The sequence below is a fragment of the Pongo abelii genome, chromosome 13, assembly GCF_028885655.2.
Source record: "Pongo abelii isolate AG06213 chromosome 13, NHGRI_mPonAbe1-v2.0_pri, whole genome shotgun sequence".
Taxonomy (NCBI): Eukaryota; Metazoa; Chordata; class Mammalia; order Primates; family Hominidae; genus Pongo; species Pongo abelii.
The window spans coordinates 119159325-119177697 of record NC_071998.2 but is presented as its reverse complement, the minus strand read 5'-3'; the positions used below and the strand labels follow the sequence as shown (position 1 = coordinate 119177697).

The 18373-nt window shown below is 53.1% G+C and overlaps 1 protein-coding gene across 1 annotated transcript in view; it reads left to right on the top strand.

Moving 5' to 3' along the window:
• The first annotated feature begins 202 nt into the window (after positions 1–202).
• The window catches only part of ENG (endoglin), a 39625-nt gene continuing 21454 nt past the window's right edge, over positions 203–18373 (top strand). The window contains 2 exon segments of the mRNA NM_001132937.1: positions 203–572; positions 11882–12033. Of these exon segments, the coding sequence (NP_001126409.1) occupies positions 506–572; positions 11882–12033 (219 nt within the window). The 5' untranslated portion in view covers positions 203–505.

Below are 18373 nucleotides of genomic sequence, written 5' to 3'. Positions count from 1 at the left end.
TGGGGAGACAAGCCTAGAGCCTGGGCCCTCCCACCCCACTGCCTCCCCCCATCCCAGGGCCCCCCACCCAGTGACAAAGCCCGTGGCACTTCCTCTACCCAGTTGGCAGGCGGCCTGGCCCAGCCCCTTCTCTAAGGAAGCGCATTTCCTGCCTCCCTGGGCCGGCCGGGCTGGATGAGCCGGGAGCTCCCTGCTGCCGGTCATACCACAGCCTTCATCTGCACCCTGGGGCCAGGACTGCTGCCGTCACTGCCATCCATTGGAGCCCAGCACCCCCTCCCCGCCCATCCCTCGGACAGCAACTCCAGCCCAGCCCTGCGTCCCTGTGTCCACTTCTCCTGACCCCTCGGCCGCCACCCCAGAAGGCTGGAGCAGGGACGCCGTCGCTCCGGCCGCCTGCTCCCCTTGGGTCCCCGTGCGAGCCCACGCCGGCCCTGGTGCCCACCCGCAGCCCTGCCACTGGACACTGGATAAGGCCCAGCGCACAGGCCCGCACGTGGACAGCATGGACCGCGGCACGCTCCCTCTGGCTGTTGCCCTGCTGCTGGCCGGCTGCAGCCTCAGCCCCACAAGTAGGTGTCCAGGGACCCGGGGTGGGGAGACTCGGCCTCCGGTGCACGGACCAGGCCCCAGGTATTCCCGGCCTCCTTCCTGTATCCTGAGCTCACGCCCAGCAGAGCCATCCTTGGGGCTTTGAAGGGTCACCAACCCTCCCAGTTTGCTGGAACTAAACGGTTATGCAGGACTTTCAGTGTTGAAAGCCTCGGGCAAACTGGGCTGACTCACTTTAACCCTGGTCTCTGGCGTCTGCTCACTCAGCTGTGTTCCATCACTCCCCAGGAAGCCTAGGTCCCAGAATGCTGTGCAGCCACGGGAGAGTTTCCTGGCCTCTCTGGGCCTTGAGTTTCCCCATGAGGAATGGATGGGAAGGAGGGCCCACAGCCTGGGCTCTGGGCACCGGCTCTGGGTTCAAATCTCACATAGGCACTTCCTTGTGGTGTGATCCTGGGGGACTGCCTTCGGGCCTCTGAGCAAAGTGGGGATGAGAACAGACTTCCCTCTCAGAGCTGCTGAGGAGGTGGGTGGTGAGGGATCATTGCAGAGACGGCTCTGGCAGACTGGCCACTTCTGTGTTGTTTTATTTTTAGCTTTGAGTTCCTCCAGCTCACCTTCCCCAGGGCCTTTGAGCAGCTCCTAAAACCCTTTGAACAGGCCAAGGCTGCAGGGCCCTGCCCTGCCTCCCTCCCACCTCCCTGATCCCCAGGAAGGGTGCAGGAGTAGGTGCCGGCCAGGTTAGGGGTTCTGAGGGGCTCCTCGGCCTGGGGGCTCTTCCAAGGGGTCATGGCCTCTGCTGCTTTCTGAAACTGACCAGAAGAGGGGCGGTGAGGAGCCAGGGACCCCCAGCCCCACGTCCCACTCCCTATCCCTCGGCCACCTCAAGCTGCTGACCGGTCCTGTGGACATCCTTTGACCCACCTGTGCATCCAGGGGCTTCCTGACGGATGTGGGGGAAGAGGCGCAGAAGCGAGCTGAGAGTGTGGGGAGGAAGGGGAAGGAAAACAGCGGTGGGGCAGCCAACTTCTCCCCACCTCCCCACCTGATGGCATTTTAGAGTCCCTGATTCTGGGTCTCTAAAGCTCTGCCCACCACCTGATTGATAGGAAACTGAGTCTCAGACATATTAAGTGACTTAGCAGGGATTTGACTCCCAGCCTGCGGCTCCCTAAATGTTTGCTCCTAGTAAGGTGTGATAGGGCGAACCCTCTTAATGCAGCTCACAAAGACCCTGCAAGATGGCTGCCATCATCATCCCCATTTTACAGAAGAGAAAATGGAGGCTCTAACCTGCCAAGTTCACATGGCTAAGACGGAGCCCCTACCTAAGCTCCAAGATCTCCCTCTCTCGTATTTCTCGCTGCAGTTAACACTCTCTTCCTCTTGGTCGTTAGAGAAAGGTCCATGCAGACATTTAGGGCCTGGTTTTAAGGCTCAAAGGCAGTGATGTGCTGGTAAATAATTAACAACGGGGTGGGGAGCTGAATTTGCAGCGTTTGTGGATTTTCACAGCGTAAATACTCCCGCCCGGCTGACTTCAAGCCACCAACTCACCAAGTTTGGAGCTGGGAATCAGTGCCCAGTAGCACCTGGCAGTTGGTTCTCCAGAGTCTCTGCAGGCGCAGATCACATCGAGAGCAAAGATGACAGTCAGAGGTGTAAAATGATTAGGAAGAAATGAGTTTGGACATTCATGATCTTTTAAAAATATATAGTAATAGCTATGCAACAGCCAGTTGGAAAAACTCCTGGAAACGTATCCGTCTGCTCCTGTGAGCAGGTAGGAGCTGGTCCCAGTGCACCAGGGGTCACAGGCTCAAAGGTACAACAGACCATCAACCCAACTCATTTATGGTCTGGGAAGCTGAGGCCCATGGAAGGCAGAGTGGAGCCTGGGGCCAGGGCCTGGAAGCCAGCTGGGGGTGGGGGTAGTAGCGACCCTGACCTCCTAGAAATGGGTCTAGAATTTGGGGGCACCACTTAGAATCTCCTAAAACTGTACGTTGCATGTGACTTGTTACCCTCACAAATCAACCTTCAGTAGTCAGCCTTCTAGAGTTACTCGTCCAACTCTGTAAAGATGTGGTCCATGGGTACCTGTAACAAAAACCCGATAACTGGAAATGATCTAAATGTCCACGAGCAAAGACTGTTAATAAATTACCACACGACGGAATATCATGCAGCAGGCACCAAGAAGGCAGAGCCATATGAACACTGCCGTGGACGGATGTCAGGGACACACTGTTAGGTGCCCAAACAACAATAATTCCATTTTGGCAACAATAAAACAGTAATAATGTACAATATGCACAGAGAAAATTCTGGAATAGAGTTTTCTATTTAACCCACTATTACTGTTCTCTGGTCTGGGGTTTTCTCTGTGGGACTTTCACTTTCTTTTTTAAATTTTTTTGAGACAGAGTCTTGCTCTTGTCACCCAGGCTGCAGTGCAATGGCACAATCTAGGCTCACTGCAACCTCCGTCTCCTGGGTTCAAGCAATTCTCCTGCCTCATCCTCTCAAGTAGCTGGGATTACAGGCACCAACCCCACACCCGGCTAATTTTTGTATTTTTAGTAGAGATGGGGTTTCGCCATGTTGGCCAGGCTGGTCTTGAACTCCTGACCTCGTGATCCACCTGCCTCAGCCTCCCACAGTGCTGGGATTACAGGCGTGAGCCACTGTGCCTGGCTAGGACTTTGACTCTCTAAGACACACTTTCCTGTCATGTTGGGTTTTTTTGTTTTCTTTTGTTTTGTTTTAAGAACAAGCAGGCCGGGTGCAGTGGCTCACGCCTGTAATCCCAGCACTTTGGGAGGGAGGCTGAGGCGGGTGGATCACCTGAGGTCAGGAGTTCAAGACCAGCCTGACCAACATGGCAAAACTTTGTCTCTACTAAAAATACAAAAATTAGCCAGGCGTGGTGGTGGGCGCCTGTAATCCTAGCTACTTGGGAGGCTGAGGCAGGAGAATCGCTTGACCCTGGGAGGTGGAGGTTGTGATGAGCCGAGATCAAGCCACTGTACTCCAGCCTGGGTGAGAGAGCGAGACTTTGTATCAAAAAAACAAAACAAAAAAAAAAAAAACCAAGCATGTAGAGATTTTTTTTTAAAGCAATTAAAATTAACCATATAGCTGCCTCAGCCTGCCCCTCAAAAAAAATAGAGAAAAGGGAAAAAATTACCTCGGAACTCCTTTATTGATACAGGTACTGTTAGTATGGTGGTAGATGGCTTACTAGTTTTTTTTCCTAACTTTTTAAGCTACTTTTAATCCAGATGGGTCCACATTTTGGGAGTGTTTTGTCTACTTCTTTCGAACCAGGTCTCCATGTTGTCCTGTGGACCCCATGACCGTCCTCTTGCAGTTCTGGAATATTCTGTCCCATCAACTTGTCACGTTTGCTTTGCAGACCCCTTATTGTTAAATATTTAGGTGGTTTCCCGTTTGTTCTAGTTATAAATACTACCACAATGCACAGCTTTGGTACATGCACCTTTTCCTGTATTTTGGATTATTTCATGTGGATTGCGTCCCGGCAGCAAGGTTGCAGGGGCTTGTGGCCCGTGCTGGGCGGCTGGGATTGAAGAGTGTTCCTGAGTGTGGAGGATCCTTTGCTAGAGGACTTGAAGTCCCCATGCTGCTGGCTGTCTGTGTTGGAGTCTGGGACTCGCTGGAGAAGGGTCAGTGGCGCAAGACCGAGACCACAAACACCCGTCTCTTAGAGGCTGCATTCCCATTTGCTAGGAGGAAAAAGAGGCTGGAGCAGGAGCTGTGTGAACCAGGAGAGGGTGGGCTCCCTGAGACACGGGGGACGTGACCATTAGCATTCTCCCTCACCTCAGCCAGACAGATGTGACCCAGAGGGACAGAGGGACTTGCTTGTGGTCACGGATGTGTTGGTGCTGGGCCCTGTGGCGACGGACCCATTCGTTTGCCCCAGGGCTGGAGGTGGATCTGGGCAAGAGTGAGGCGGCCACGTCTCCTCTGTCCCCAGCATGTCAGGCATAGTGCCAGCTCCTCCTTGCCTCTATCCCCAGTTTACAGATGAGAAAATTGAGGCTTGGGAAAAATGACGGGTCCAGATTTCAACTCCAGGCCGTCTGCTTCCAAATTCAGCTTCTTTTCCCCACAACTTTTGTGGCCCGAATGCTGGAGACCTAAAGAACTGTTTACCCTGGCTCTGGGACCCTGCTTCCTAGTTCCAGCCCAGGCTTTGGGGCACCAGCCTTGGAGGCTGAAGGGGACCCTCATCCAGGGTTCAGCTGGCTTCAACCCCTGTGGCAGGAGTGGGGGTAGGATAAAGAGATGATGTAACAACTGACATTTATTCAGCACTTACAGTATGTTAGACACTGCTCTAAGCGTGGTATGTGTACTGTCAGACTTAACGCTTGCAAAAGCCCTACAAAGGAGATACTCTTTCTGCCCCCATTTGACAGATGGGGAGACTGAGGTACTCATATAACTCAGTCAGGTGAAGAAATTTACCCAAGTAACACTGCCCTGAAATGAGCCACTGGGGCTTGAGCCCTGGGCCTAAGCACTGCGGTGTGCTGCCACAGTGGAGAGGATGGGGATCTTCCTGTTGCCTGATCTTCTCCCCGCAGGCACTCAGCCTTTTCTCTGGTCCCCATAATGGCCCTCCCATCTGGGGCACAACCCCTGGCACCCTGCCTTTACCTTCAGCAGCCCCATCTATGCCCTGCCCTCTCTTCCTCCTGCCTTCATCCTTAGGTGAAACCTCAGACTGTCAGACCCCTAGTAGAACTTAGAATATGTCCTATCCACCCCTCCTTCTTCCCCACCCACTAGCCATAGGGAAACAGAGTCCCAGAATGGTGGCGGGACTTGATGTGGGTCACCCAGCAGGTCAGAGGCAGCCCTGACCAGCCAGTTCCAAAAATGGATGTTTGTGGTGTTAGAAACAAAATGCTTGTTCCTCAGTGCCACAAAGAAATAGCACTTGAACATAAATGTAATTTTCTCAGCAAGGCAATTTTTACTTCTATAGAAGGGTGCGATTCAAGAATGGAGTAATGGCGAGAGCACATCTGAACAAGGGAGGGGAAGGGGTTCTTACTCCTGACGCAGGTAACCCCTACTGCTGCATTGCTCCCCTATTGGCTAGGGTTGGACCGCACAGTCTAAGCTAATTCCAATTGGCTCTTTTAGAGAGAGCAGGGGTATGAGCCAGAGTGGCGGGGTGAGTAGTTTGGCAGGAAGGATGGTTAGGAACAGGTAACTAAAGGTGACTTAGGTCAAAGCAGGTGACCAGGGGTGAGTGAGGTCAAAGCACATGACCAGGATGAGTCAGGATAGAGCAGGTGACCAGGGTAACAGATGTGAACTACTGATTAAAACTAGTGGAAAAGGTTGTTTACTGAAACCATGAAGAAGTTAAACTTTAAAATGGAGGACAAAGAACTGAACATACTGACATACTGATTCTTTGAAGAGAAATCTAGAACTCACTGTATCCAGTGGAAGTGGATGTTTGCTCTGAGCCCTGGACTAACTGATTGGGACAAGGAATGGTGTGGACTCTCCTTGTCCTGGAAAAACTCACTGTCTGCTGGGAGTGCAGACACAGCACACCTGGGCATGTATGGGTCTGGTTCTCCAAAGACATCCAAGGACGGATGCACCTAAGAAAGGAGGGACTGGCTTCAGTGAGATTTTCAGGACAGAGTTTTGAAGGATGAATAGAAGTTGGCTAGGGGCTGGGGCCTGTAATCCCAATGTTTTGGGAGGCTAAGGTGGGAGGATCACTTGAGGCCAGGCGTTCAAGACCAGCCTGGGCAACATAGCAAGACTTTCTCCACAAATATTTTTAAAACTTAGTTGGGCATAATGACTCATACCTGTAGCTGCTCAGGAGGCTTAGGCAGAGGATTGCTTGAGGCCAGGAGGTGGAGGTTACAGTGAGCTATGATTGCGCCACTGCACTCCAGTCTGGGCAACAGAGCAAGACCCCGACTCTCCAAAATAAAAAAAAAGGCCAGGTGGTCAAACAAAGGATGAGCGTTGGTCTGGGAAAGGGCATGGCAGGGGCAGGAGCGAGGTGTGTTTAGGGGAAGAGCCCACATCTCCCCACTGACTAGGCATAAATAATTGTGACGGTAGTCACCAGTTCCTGAGCAACCCCCACTTAGCAGGAGCCGGCCTAGCGCTGTGCAGGTGTAATTTACTGGCCTGCTTGCCAACTCCATAGGAAGATGTTATGATGACCCTCATCCCCATGTTACAGATGAGAACACTGAGGATGGAAAGGCAGCTGGCGGGTGGAAGAATCAGGACCTGAACCTTTGGCATCTGTCAAATCGCTGTGCTTTTCACCTCTACTGTAGGCTGCAGTGCGGGAACTTGACCCTGCAGGCATCGTAGAACCATGGGGGAGTCTGGGGCCAAGGCATGCTGAGACCTCCTGGTGGCTGGGGGCAGTGGCTGGGCTGGATGCTGGGAAACCTGTGAGGCTGTAATTGGGCCTGAAAAGAGTAAAGAGTGGCCCGGGGGTACCGAACAAGACGGGGCAGGCGTTGCAGTAAGAAAGACCCTTGTTGAAACGTATCTTCCTTGGGAGGCTGAGATGGGTGGATCGCTTAAACCCAGGAGTCTGAGACCAGACTGGGCAATATGGTGAAACCCCGTCTCTACAAAAAATACAAAAATTAGCTGAGTGTGGTGGTCCACTTGTAGTTACTCAGGAGGCTGAGGCATGAGAATCGCTTGAACCTGGGACGGGGAGGTTATAGTGAGCTGAGATCAAGACACTGTACTCTGGCCTGGGTGACAGAGCGAGACTCTATCTCAGAAAAAAAAAAAAGTGGCGGGAGGCGGGGCAGCGGGAAGAAAAGTATCTGTCCTGGTATGATGAAATAATATTCACAGCTTCTGTGTCTGGGCCACCTACTCAGTACCAGGCACTCGACAGGGGTTACCCCATCAAACTGACACACTCAGCCTGTGAATGCCTGCTGCTTGCTGGAGCCAGACTGTCTGGGTTTAAATCCAGGTCGTGACACTTACTAGCCAGGTCACCTCGGGCACATTCTTTAACTGCCCTGGTCTTCAGTTTCCTCGAGTGTGCGTGGGTGTAATAGCATGGCCCACCTCATAAGGCTGCTGTGAGGATCAAATGAGTTCACTCGTGTAAAGCCTTGAAATGCTGCCTAGGCTCCCAGTAAGCATGATGGGAGCATCTGCAGCGATTATTGGTGGTCTGCAAATGGGGAAACTGAGGCTCAGAGAGGTTAGGCTTCTGCTCAAGGTGACCAGCATTTTAAGAGGCAGAGCTGGGATTTGACCCAGGCCATCTGGCTCCAGAGCTGTTTTTCTTGATCATCCTCCAAGGTGCTGAAGGTAGCCCTCTGGAAAGTCTGGGAGGTGCTGTGTGCACGTGGGTGGCGAGGGTGGAGAGGGGACAGTGGTGGGAGGTGGCTTCTGGGTCTCTCACTTGGGGTTCCAGTCACCCAGGCCCCCAGCGGCTCCTCCTCTGACCCAGTCCCGGGAGGCCCTGGCGTTTCCCTTGGTGCCAGGGGATTGTTTTCAACTTGGTCTGGGCCCGCCTCAGGCTCCGGGAGACAGGCCCAGGCGTCACACTCCCTCCTGTCTCCCCATTCTCGTCTGTGGGGTGGGGGCGGCCAGGATTCGAAAAGGCCCCAAAATAAATGGACCTCTTATCTGATCTCCCCGCCAGGCCTGTTATCTGATCATTACATAATGGCCAGGCTTGCGGCCTCTCCCGCTGGCTGACGGCATGGAGGAGGCGGCCCCAGGCGGCCCCAGCAATCCGGGAGGAACTGGGGTTCCTGGAAGTCTGGGGAGGGGGCAGGGAAAGTCCCAAAGGGAAGGAGGAAGGCGCTGCGATAATCTGCAGGCCAGACACTGGGTCATGTCAGGAGACGTGGGTCCGAGGCCCGGCCTGGTCAGCCATGTGCTGTGAGACTTTGACCTGTCCCGTCCCTCCAGACCTCAGTCTCCCTATCTGAGTAGGAGGGGCTTCAACTAGGTAACAGCCAAGGAACCTGTGCTCACCGATGAGGAAAGGAGAGGGTGGGGAGAACATGCGGGCTGGTGGGTCAGAGGGGCTGGAGACAGGAGATGGCACCAGCCCTTGATTTTGTTGGGGTGAGGGAGACCCCAGTGACCTCTCCATCCCAGAGGACCGTCACCTGGAGGCCACCCCATCCCGCCACTTCACCCCACCCCTTAGAACAGTCAATTCTACAGTGACTGAAGTCAGTCAAATAATTGTAATTAAGAGAAAACTGCCGGCCAGGCGTGCTGGCTCACACATGGTAGCCCACACCTGTAATCCTAGCACTTTGGGAGGCTGAGGCGGGAGGATTGCTTGAGCTCAGGAGTTTGAGACCAGCCTGAGCAACATAGCGAGACCCAGTCTCTACTAAAAATTTAAAAAATTAGCCAGGTGTGGTGGCGCACAACTGTAGTCCCAACTACTCGGGAGGCTGAGGCAGGAGGATCACTTGAACCCAGGAGCTCAAGGCTGCAGTGAGCTGTGATCACACCACTGCACTCCAGCCCAGGAGACAGAGTGCAACCTTGTCTGAAAAATAAATAAATAGAAATTTAAGAAAGAATTGCCATGTGCCCAGTCTCATGGAGTCCTCCCAGCCACCTCTGTGGATCATGTGGGCTCTGTTGTCATTTTATAGACCAGGAATTGAAACCCCAAGGGGTGAAATCATTCACCAAAGCCACATAGCTGGTAAGCTTTGGGCCCGAGAGGCAAACCAGGTCAGCCTGGCTCCAGGGAGCTTGCTTTTAACCAAAATGCCACTATGTCCAGGCACTCCAGAGTCCCTGGGACATGTAGGATAGGGCCAGAGAGAGGACATAGAAGGCCTGGGCCCCCGTGGCAGCCAGATGTCCTCATCCAGATCTTCTCCTTCCCAAGACAGAGCTGGGAATGGCGTTGCCATGGCAAGGGGCAACCATCTCACTTCCTTTGCTGACTTCTGGAGCCCAGAGCCCAACGTGCTGTGGGAAGGTGAGGAAGGAGGCCGGTGAGGCTCCAGACAGCCCAGGATTCAGAAGAAGCCTCCCTGCCCCCTCCTCTGAGCCGGCCTTGGCTGGACATGAAGCCAGTCTCTCCGCGCCCATCTTTGATCTCCAAGAAAACAGGAAGTGAGCGCGACAAGATGGAGACACAAACTTCCAAACAGTCTCCCCTTCTGTCCTCCTTCCCTCCTCCGGAGCCCCCTTCCCCCGGCACATTCCTCAGGACGAGGTGTAGGAGCCTCATTTCCTTTTCCGACCCTGCTGGGTCAGGGTGAAATTCCATTCCTTTCCCTCAGGACCTGTGTTTCCGGGCTCTGCGGTCTGCTCCGGCAGCCTCCAAACCTGGGCCGCCTTCTCGGCTCGCCCTGTCCCTTGGGGCTAGGGAACTCTCAACCCCTTCAGACCATTCCTCTCACCACCTTGAGGCAAAAGAGGGGAAGCTTTGTCTCCTGATCTCAGCTCCTGCCTTACCTGGAGGGAGACTTGGGTTCACACCTAGGCCCTGCCATGAAGTTAGGGTTGCCAGATACATCAAATAAAAATAAGCCGGGTGTGGTGGCTCATGCCTGTAATCCCAACACTTTGGGAGGCCGAGGTGGGAGGATCTCTTGAGTCCAGGAGTTCAATACCAGCTTGAGCAACATGGTAAAACCTCATCTCTATAAAAATGCAAAAATTAGCTGGGTGTGGTGGTGCATGCCTATAGTTCCAGCTACTCAGGAGGCTGAGGTGGGAGGATCACTTGAACCTGGGAGGTTGAGGCTGCAGTGAGCTATGATTTTGCCACTGCACTCCAGCCTGAGCAACAGAGCAGAGTCTGTCTCAAAAAAATAAAAAATAGGCCAGGCGCAGTGGCTCATGCCTGTAATCCTAGCACTTTGGGAGGCCGAGGCAGGCGGATCACCTGAGGTTGGGAGTTCGAGACGAGCCTGACCAACATGGAAAAGCCCCATCTTTACTAAAAATACAAAAAATTAGCCGGGCATGGTGGCGCATGCCTGTAATCCCAGCTACTCGGGAGGCTGAGGCAGGAGAATCACTTGAACCCAGGAGGCAGAGGTTGCAGTGAGCTGAGATCACACTGTTGCACTCTAGCCTGGGCAACAAGAGCAAAACTCCGTCTCAAAAAAAAAAAAAATAAATAAATAATAAAAAATAATTTTTAAAAATAAATAAAAAATAAAAATATACGAGGCTGGCCGGGCACGGTGGCTCACGCCTGTAATCCCAGCACTTTGGGAAGCCGAAGCGGGCAGATCACCTGAGGTTGGGAGTTCGAGACCAACCTGACCAACATGGAGAAACCCCGTCGCTACTAAAAATACAAAATTAGCCGGGTGTGGTGGTGCATGCCTATAATCCCAGCTACTTGGGAGGCTGAGGCAGGAGAATCATTTGAACACGGGAGGCGGAGGTTGCAGTGAGCCAAGATCACACCATTGCACTCCAGCCTGGGCAAGAAGAGCAAAACTCCGTCTCAAAAAAAAAAAATATATATATATATATATATATATGTGTGTGTGTGTGGGTGTATATATGTATATCTATATATGTATATGTATGTATGTAGATCTATGTGTGTGTGTGTGTATATCTATATATACACACATATATACATGGGGCCCAGTGAAATCTGAATTTCAGATAAACAATGAAAATTTAGTATAAGTATGTTCCATGCAATATTTGCAATATACTAATACTTAAAAAAATTTACTCATTGTTTATCTGAACTTTGAATTTAGCTGAGTGTCCTTCTATTCATCAATCCTATACATAGTAGCATTGTGACCTTGGGCAGGAGACGTTTCCTCTCCTAGCCTTGGTTTTTTTAATCCATGGAATGAATATAATGATATCCACCTCGTAAGGTGGCTGTGATGATGCAGGAAAGCCCTTAGCTCATGTCAAGTCCCTAGGAGACGTTTGGAAAGTAGGAGTCATTGGCCGGGCAAGGTGGCTCATGCCTGTAATCCCAGCACTTTGGGAGGCTGAGGTGGGTGGATCACCTGAGGTCAGGAGTTCAAGACCAGCCTGGCCAACATGGTGAAACCCCATCTCTACTAAAAATACAAAAATTAGCTGGGTGTAGTGGTGCACGCCTGTAGTCCCAGCTACTCAGGAGGCTGAGGCAGGAGAATCGCTTGAACCCAGGAGGCAGAGATTGCAGTGAGCCAAGATCACACCACTGCACTCCAGCCCAGCCTGGATGATAGGTCTCCAAAAAAAAAAAAGAAAATAGGAGTCATTGTCATCACCTTATTCTCACCTGGCCTCCTTCTGGATGTTTCTCCAACAGGTCTTGCAGAAACAGTCCATTGTGACCTTCAGCCTGTGGGCCCCGAGAGGGGCGAGGTGACATATACCACTAGCCAGGTCTCGAAGGGCTGCGTGGCTCAGGCCCCCAATGCCATCCTTGAAGTCCATGTCCTCTTCCTGGAGTTCCCAACGGTGAGTGTCCCATGGCAGGGTCGGGTGGGGGCTCAGAGGAAGCTCCAAGGCAGGTAGGGTGAGGGGTGCCTTCCTTGTGGCTGTCCCTGGGGCAGTGGCTGAGTCCTCATTAGGCCCCCTGCCAAGAGAGTGATGTGGGCATCTCACAGGGCCCATAAGAGGTGGCATTTCTGGGGGCAGGGTCTGGATCAGGGCAATCTTTTGGGTGCCACCAGAAGACTCAGGTGGGAAGAGCTGAGTAGAGAAGAGCCAGATGGGTGGGGGGGACCAGGTGAGTGCTGCTTATGCACCTCCGATGATGGAGACCTCACGGAATCTCAGAAGATGCAGCTCCTCTCTAGAGAGCTTGGACTTTGAAAAGTGCTTCTTGGGCCAGCCGCAGTGGCTCACGCCTGTAATTCCAGCACTTTAGGAGGCCGAGGTGGGTAGATCAGGAGGTCAGGAGATCGAGACCATCCTGGCCAACATGTTGAAACCCCATCTCTACTAAAAATACAAAAATTAGCTGGGCATGGTGGTGAGCACCTGTAATCCCAGCTACTCGGGAGGCTGAGGCAGGAGAATTGCTTGAACCAGGGAGCTGGAGGTTGCAGTGAGCTGAGATTGCACCACTGCACTCCGGCCTGGTGACAGAGTGAGACTCCGTCTCAAAAAAATAGAAAATAAAAAAATAAAAACAAAATAAATAAAAATACAAAAATTAGCTAGGCATGGTGGCGCATGCCTGTAATTCCAGCTGTACTTGGGAGGCTGAGGCAGGAGAATCGCTTGAACCCAGGAGGTGGAGGTTGCAGTGAGCTGACATTGCACCACTGCACTCCAGCCTGGGTGACAGAGTGAGACCCTGCCTCAAAAAAAAAAAAAAAAGGAAAAAGAAAAAGAAAAGTGCTTCTCAGTTGAGCCCAGATATTTCTCCCTGGAATGTCCCCTGTTGAATATCTGTGACCCTCAGAGATCCAAAGGCTGCTGCCGGCCTGGAGACGATTCTCCCCAGAAGACGCCCCCTCCCAGCCCACCATCAGTTTGTCTGATACGTTTGTCCTTAATAATAACACCACCTTTGTTAAGTGCTATGTGCTAGAGACTGTGCTAGGGCCAACTCTATGCTAGGAATTAAGCATCTCACATGTATTAAGCCTCCCGAGGCTCATCTGCCAGGGTCTGTTATTATCCCCACTTCTTGGAGAAGGAAACTGAGGCTGGCTGAGAACGATGGAGTGACATGCCCAGGGCCAGAGTTCACACCAGATCCCTGGGGATGCCAGAGCCCGCCTGCCACTTGGTTCCCCAGGTGGATCTCAGTATTCAGGTGGCTTCTGGCCTGGTTGGACTGGAGATTACGCCTGGTTGATGTGGTCTTAGGTCCTGATGATGACTTCGCCGTGTCAGCTCCGGGTAAACTTATGGCCAGTCTGCCCCCAAAACTGTTAAGTTGCCTTGCGTTTGTGCAGTGATAAGAAAGTGCTCAGACCACCAATATCGGGGGACCCTGCTCCCCACCGCCCTGCCCTCCACCAGGACTGTGGGCTTTGATAATTTCCAAATCATAGATAGTGCCAAACACACTTTGTGTGGTTTTCATAGGCATTGTCATTTTTTTTTTTTTTTTCAAATTTGGTAATGATATTCAAAATACGACTGCCTCTGTTAGTTCACGTTGTTTGTTTTAATGTTCAGGTCCCTGTGCCTCCTCTGGGGGACTGGGATCCCCCAACCCTAATTGCTCAATACTGGGCCAGGGTGAGAGGAGGGCCCCTAGGCAGGTGTCTAGGTCTATGGGAGACAGGTGTGTAGATAGCCAGCCAGGATCCAGGGAACTGGTGCGTTCTCGGGGCACAGGGCCAGGGCACTCCAGCTGCTACGGGATTAGGCATGGCTTGTTACGGCCACACCATCCTGAACACACCTGATCTCATCTGATCTTCGAAGCTAAGGAGACTTGGGCCTGGAGGAAGAAACATCATGGATGTCCAGGAGCTCACCAAGGAAGGAGGTGGTGTGGAAGAGCACAGAATAGAGTGAATGCGGAGGCAGAGGGGGCAGGCTTTGTCTGGGGTCATCAGGTGGCAGGAGCTAGAGGTTCCCCAGCAGGACAGGGGAGATGGCAAAGGCCTGTCGCCATATTAAGAAGTTTGATCTTTATCCCGTGGGCAATGACAGTTCTTGGAGGGATTTTAGGGGCATGACAGGGGGCCACTGTAACTCATGCCATATTCCAAGGATCCTTGAGTTCATGACAACAAAATCTCCCTGTTAGCCTCTGCCTCTTCTAGAGAACTCACTCCAGGGAGCTTCCAACTTTTAATTCAAGGAGCCAGGCTGCAGGCTCCAGGGCTTTGAGGGATGTTCATTTGAGGAAGTGGTAGAGACATCTGGGGTCCAGGAAACCCAGGGTTCAGTCCTGGATCTGTCCCTGGCCAGCACCTCGCATAGCATCTGGTGTGCAGAGGGTGGTTCTTCTCCCCACTTGCTGGTAGACACACCTTTCTTGGACTCAGGAGCTCACCTGAGAACACAGAGTAGCAGAATCTGGCCCAGGGACCTGGCTTACACCAAATCACTCTTTTTGTTTGTTTGTTTTTTGTTGTTTTTGTTTGTTTTTTGCCTCAGACTCCCATAGCTGGGATTACAGGTGTCCACAACCACACCCAGCTAATTTTTGTATCTTTAGTAGAGACGGGGTTTCACCATGTTGGAGAGGCTAGTTTTGAACTCCTGACCTCAAATGATCCGCCCACCTCGGCCTCCCAAAGTGCTGGGATTACAGGCATGAGCCACTGCGTCTGGCCCCAAATAACTCTTGAACGTGTGAGTGAATGCACGCATGCGTGCACAAATGTGTGCACCGCTGTATGACCTTGATGCAGGGGTTGAGAACACAGGTTCTGGAGCCAGACAGCCCTCCAATTGAACTGTGGCTCCACCTCTGAGAGCCACATAGCCTTGGGCCACCTCTGAGCTTTGATTTTCCCATGGGAAACCTGGAACCATTAACAGCACCTGCCTCACAGGTGTGTTGTAAGACTCCAGCAGGATGGTGCAAGCAAAACACCAAGTGCAGGACCTGCCTGGAGCGACGACTCAACGTATGGTGGCTACGGTTATTGTTATTATTATTTCTCTCTGGGCTCCATTTCTCATCTGTGAACATCCTCATTTTGGCAGGGTTGTTACCGTTTACAGAATGTCTTCGCATCAGTTGAATAATTTGAAACTCAACGGTTATTGCTACAAGATCAATGGGGCAGGTCAGGCGCGGTGGCTCACGCCTGTAATCCCAGCACTTTGTGAGGCTGAGGCAGGCGGATCACTTGAGGTCAGGAGTTCGAGACCAGCCTGGCCAACATGGTGAAACCTCATCTCTACTAAAAATACAAAAATTAGCCAGGCGTGGTGGCAGGTGCCTGTAATCCCAGCTACTAGGGAGGCTGAGGCAAGAGAATCACTTGAACCCAGGAGGCGGAGGTTGCAGTGAGCCGAGTTTGCACCACTGCACTCCAGCTTGAGCGACAGAGCAAGACCCTGTCTCAAAAAAAAAAAAAAAAAAAAAAAAGATCAATGTGGCAGGGCTGTGAATCATTTTCAGCAGGGCAAGCTGAGGTCCAGCCTCATGGAGCTGGGCCTTCCTCCTCCTGGTGCTTCTTGTCTCCCTGCTCTGAGGGTTGAGCCCATGATGCTGCCAGCCCCTATTGCTGTGACCACTGAGGAAACTGTGGTTTCCCTGGGAGGCACCTTCCTCCCCAGGCATCCCCTAAGAGTGGGGTCTAGAACTCACAGTCCCCATTGTGCAGCCCTCACCAGGTGCCACTCTGTGCCCAGCCTGTGTTGATGATGCAGACAGAAGGTAGAGCCAGGGAGGCAGAGGTGGCATCAGCAGCCCTGGTATGAGTGGTGGGATCAGCAAGTGGGCCTTCAGGGGGCCGCAGGTGATGGGGCAATGAGCACTGAAGGTAGAGGAGGGAGGGGCACTAGGGAAAAGGCCCCTGGTGTCTAGCCCAGGAGCAGGGTAGAGGGCATTCCAGGCAGAAGCCAGTGCATAGCAAAGGCCTAGCGGCATGGGGCTGGACGTGGTAGCGGGGGTGGCGGCTCTTAGCAGCCAGCCCAATCCCTCCTGACCTATGGCCGGCTTCTTCGATCCCTGGCACAGAGAAGTGGCTTTCCCGTCCATCCCTCAGAATCCTCAGATTTCCTGTGGGTGGGTGGTAGATGGGCGGTGGCAGCCGAGAGCCTTGGGGAAGTGCCGCTCCGTGCGTGTGCTGGGCAGGTCTGCAGACAGCCCCGCTGGGCAGGGGCTGGATCTCGCTGGGTCCCTGAAGGGCAGGCCGGAGCCTGGATTCCGGGAGGGGGCCTAGGGTCACATCCTGACCCTCGGAGACAGGAAACCAGCCTGGTGTCTCAGCAATTCCCGTCAGGCTGACTGGGCCGATCTGCTATCCTCCTAACAAATGCACAGGCAGCCAGGCCAGGGCAGAGCTGGGTCAGCACTGATTCACCCACTCCTGGGCAAACTTGGGGCAGCTGAGACCCCACCCACCCCTGAACAGACACAGCCTGTCAGGCCCCAGCACTGACTCACTCTTGACCAGAGGGGCAGGCAACACCACTCAGGCAGAGAGAGAGAGCCGGGAGGGACCTTAGCACCCCAAGACTGTCCTGGGAGGCTGTGGGAGGCCATGAAAGGCAGTACAGCCCTCAGACTTGGGCAAAGGGGACCCCTGCCTAGGCTTGGGGGAAGCCAGTCTCCCTCTGGCCCTCTGCCAATGGCAGCCCTCTCCCAGGGTGGGGACTCTGTGGGGCCAAAGGGATGTACCCCCCTGAAACCTGCACCCCTCCCTTCTAGACGATGCTCTGGGTACCCAGGACCCCAGAATCCCAAATGGCTCTGAGCCTCCTCTCAGGGCTGCAGGGATCTTTCCTGTTCCATCCTCCAGGGGAGCACTGCATGGCTATGTGAGCTCCCCCAGACCTGAAGGATGGTTGAGTTGGCTACTTGGGGAGGCAGGCATGGTGGAGTTTGGGTATCTGGGCTGCTGAGCTGTCCACATGTGGACACATGAGCACCCTTGCTGGGCTGTCAGAACCACAGTGATGAGAAGGAGAAAGCACTGGGGCCAGAGGCTGCCATTTGTATTCTTGTCTCAGGCCTTGCAAATATTAGAGGCAGGCTTGCTGAAGGGGCAGGACTGGGGGTTGGGGGGTGTCAGATGGGCTGAGCAGGGATTGTGCCTGCCCTCTCACTGCTGAATCCTTGGTGTTAAGCTCAAAGTCAGCCCAGGAATCAATATCTGTTGGATGGATGGGTGGATGGATGGATGGATGAATGGATGAGGATGAATGGATGGATGGATGGATGGATGAGAGCATGGATGGATGGATGGATGCATGGATGAGAAGATGGATAGATAAGAGAAGGGAGGGAGGGAGGGAAGGAGAGAGGATAAAAGAAAGGAAGGAAAAACTGTACATTCTTATAAGTATTTGATGATTGGCTATTCCCAAGGGGGCTGATGGTGTTCCTTGCTGTTTATGTCTGGTCGTTCGGAGGTGTTGGTTTGTTGTCTGCCAAGCTCTTGAGGACAGAGTTATGCCTTTTCTGTCCTTCTTTGAGAACACAGAAGCTCCAGGCTGGGCCCAGTGCCAGCCTCTCAGGCAGGCAAATGAGTTGGAGAGGTGAGGACAAGTGGGCTGACCACCAGAAGGGCTGGAGGTACCAGGGGCCCCCTCAGCTGAGGAAGAAGCATATCTCTCCAGGGGATTCTGGAAACTCACTCTGGCCATCTGGCTGGAGACCAGGGCTCCTAGATGTAAAATGCTGGGACCCCCAGAAGGCAGCCTGGGATCTAGGGGCCACACAATTCTAGAACATCACTGAGCTCAGCTCCTCCCTGTAGAGATGGAGAGGCTGAGGCTCAGAGATAGGATGCCACAGCGAGGCATGGCTGAGAGATTTGTAGTTCTCACCAGCTGCAGCCCACCTCTAACTGGACCCATGCTTCCCAGCCCCTAAACCGTGGATGGCTCTCCTTGGATGACTGTGCAAGGGGAGAATCAGAGGGATTAAAAAGCCAACCAGGCCAGGCGTGGTGTCTCACGCCTGTAATCTCAGCACTTTGGGAGGCCGAGGTGGGTGGATCATTTGAGGTCAGGAGTTCGAGACCAGCCTGGCCGACATGGGCGAAACCCCGTCTCTACTAAAAATACAAAAATTAGCTGAGCATGGTGGTGGGTGCCTGTAGTCCCAGCTACTCAGGAGGCTGAACCAGCAGAATTACTTGAACCCAGGAGGCAGAGGTTGCAGTGAGCCGAGATCATGCCACTGCACTCCAGCCTGAGTGACAGA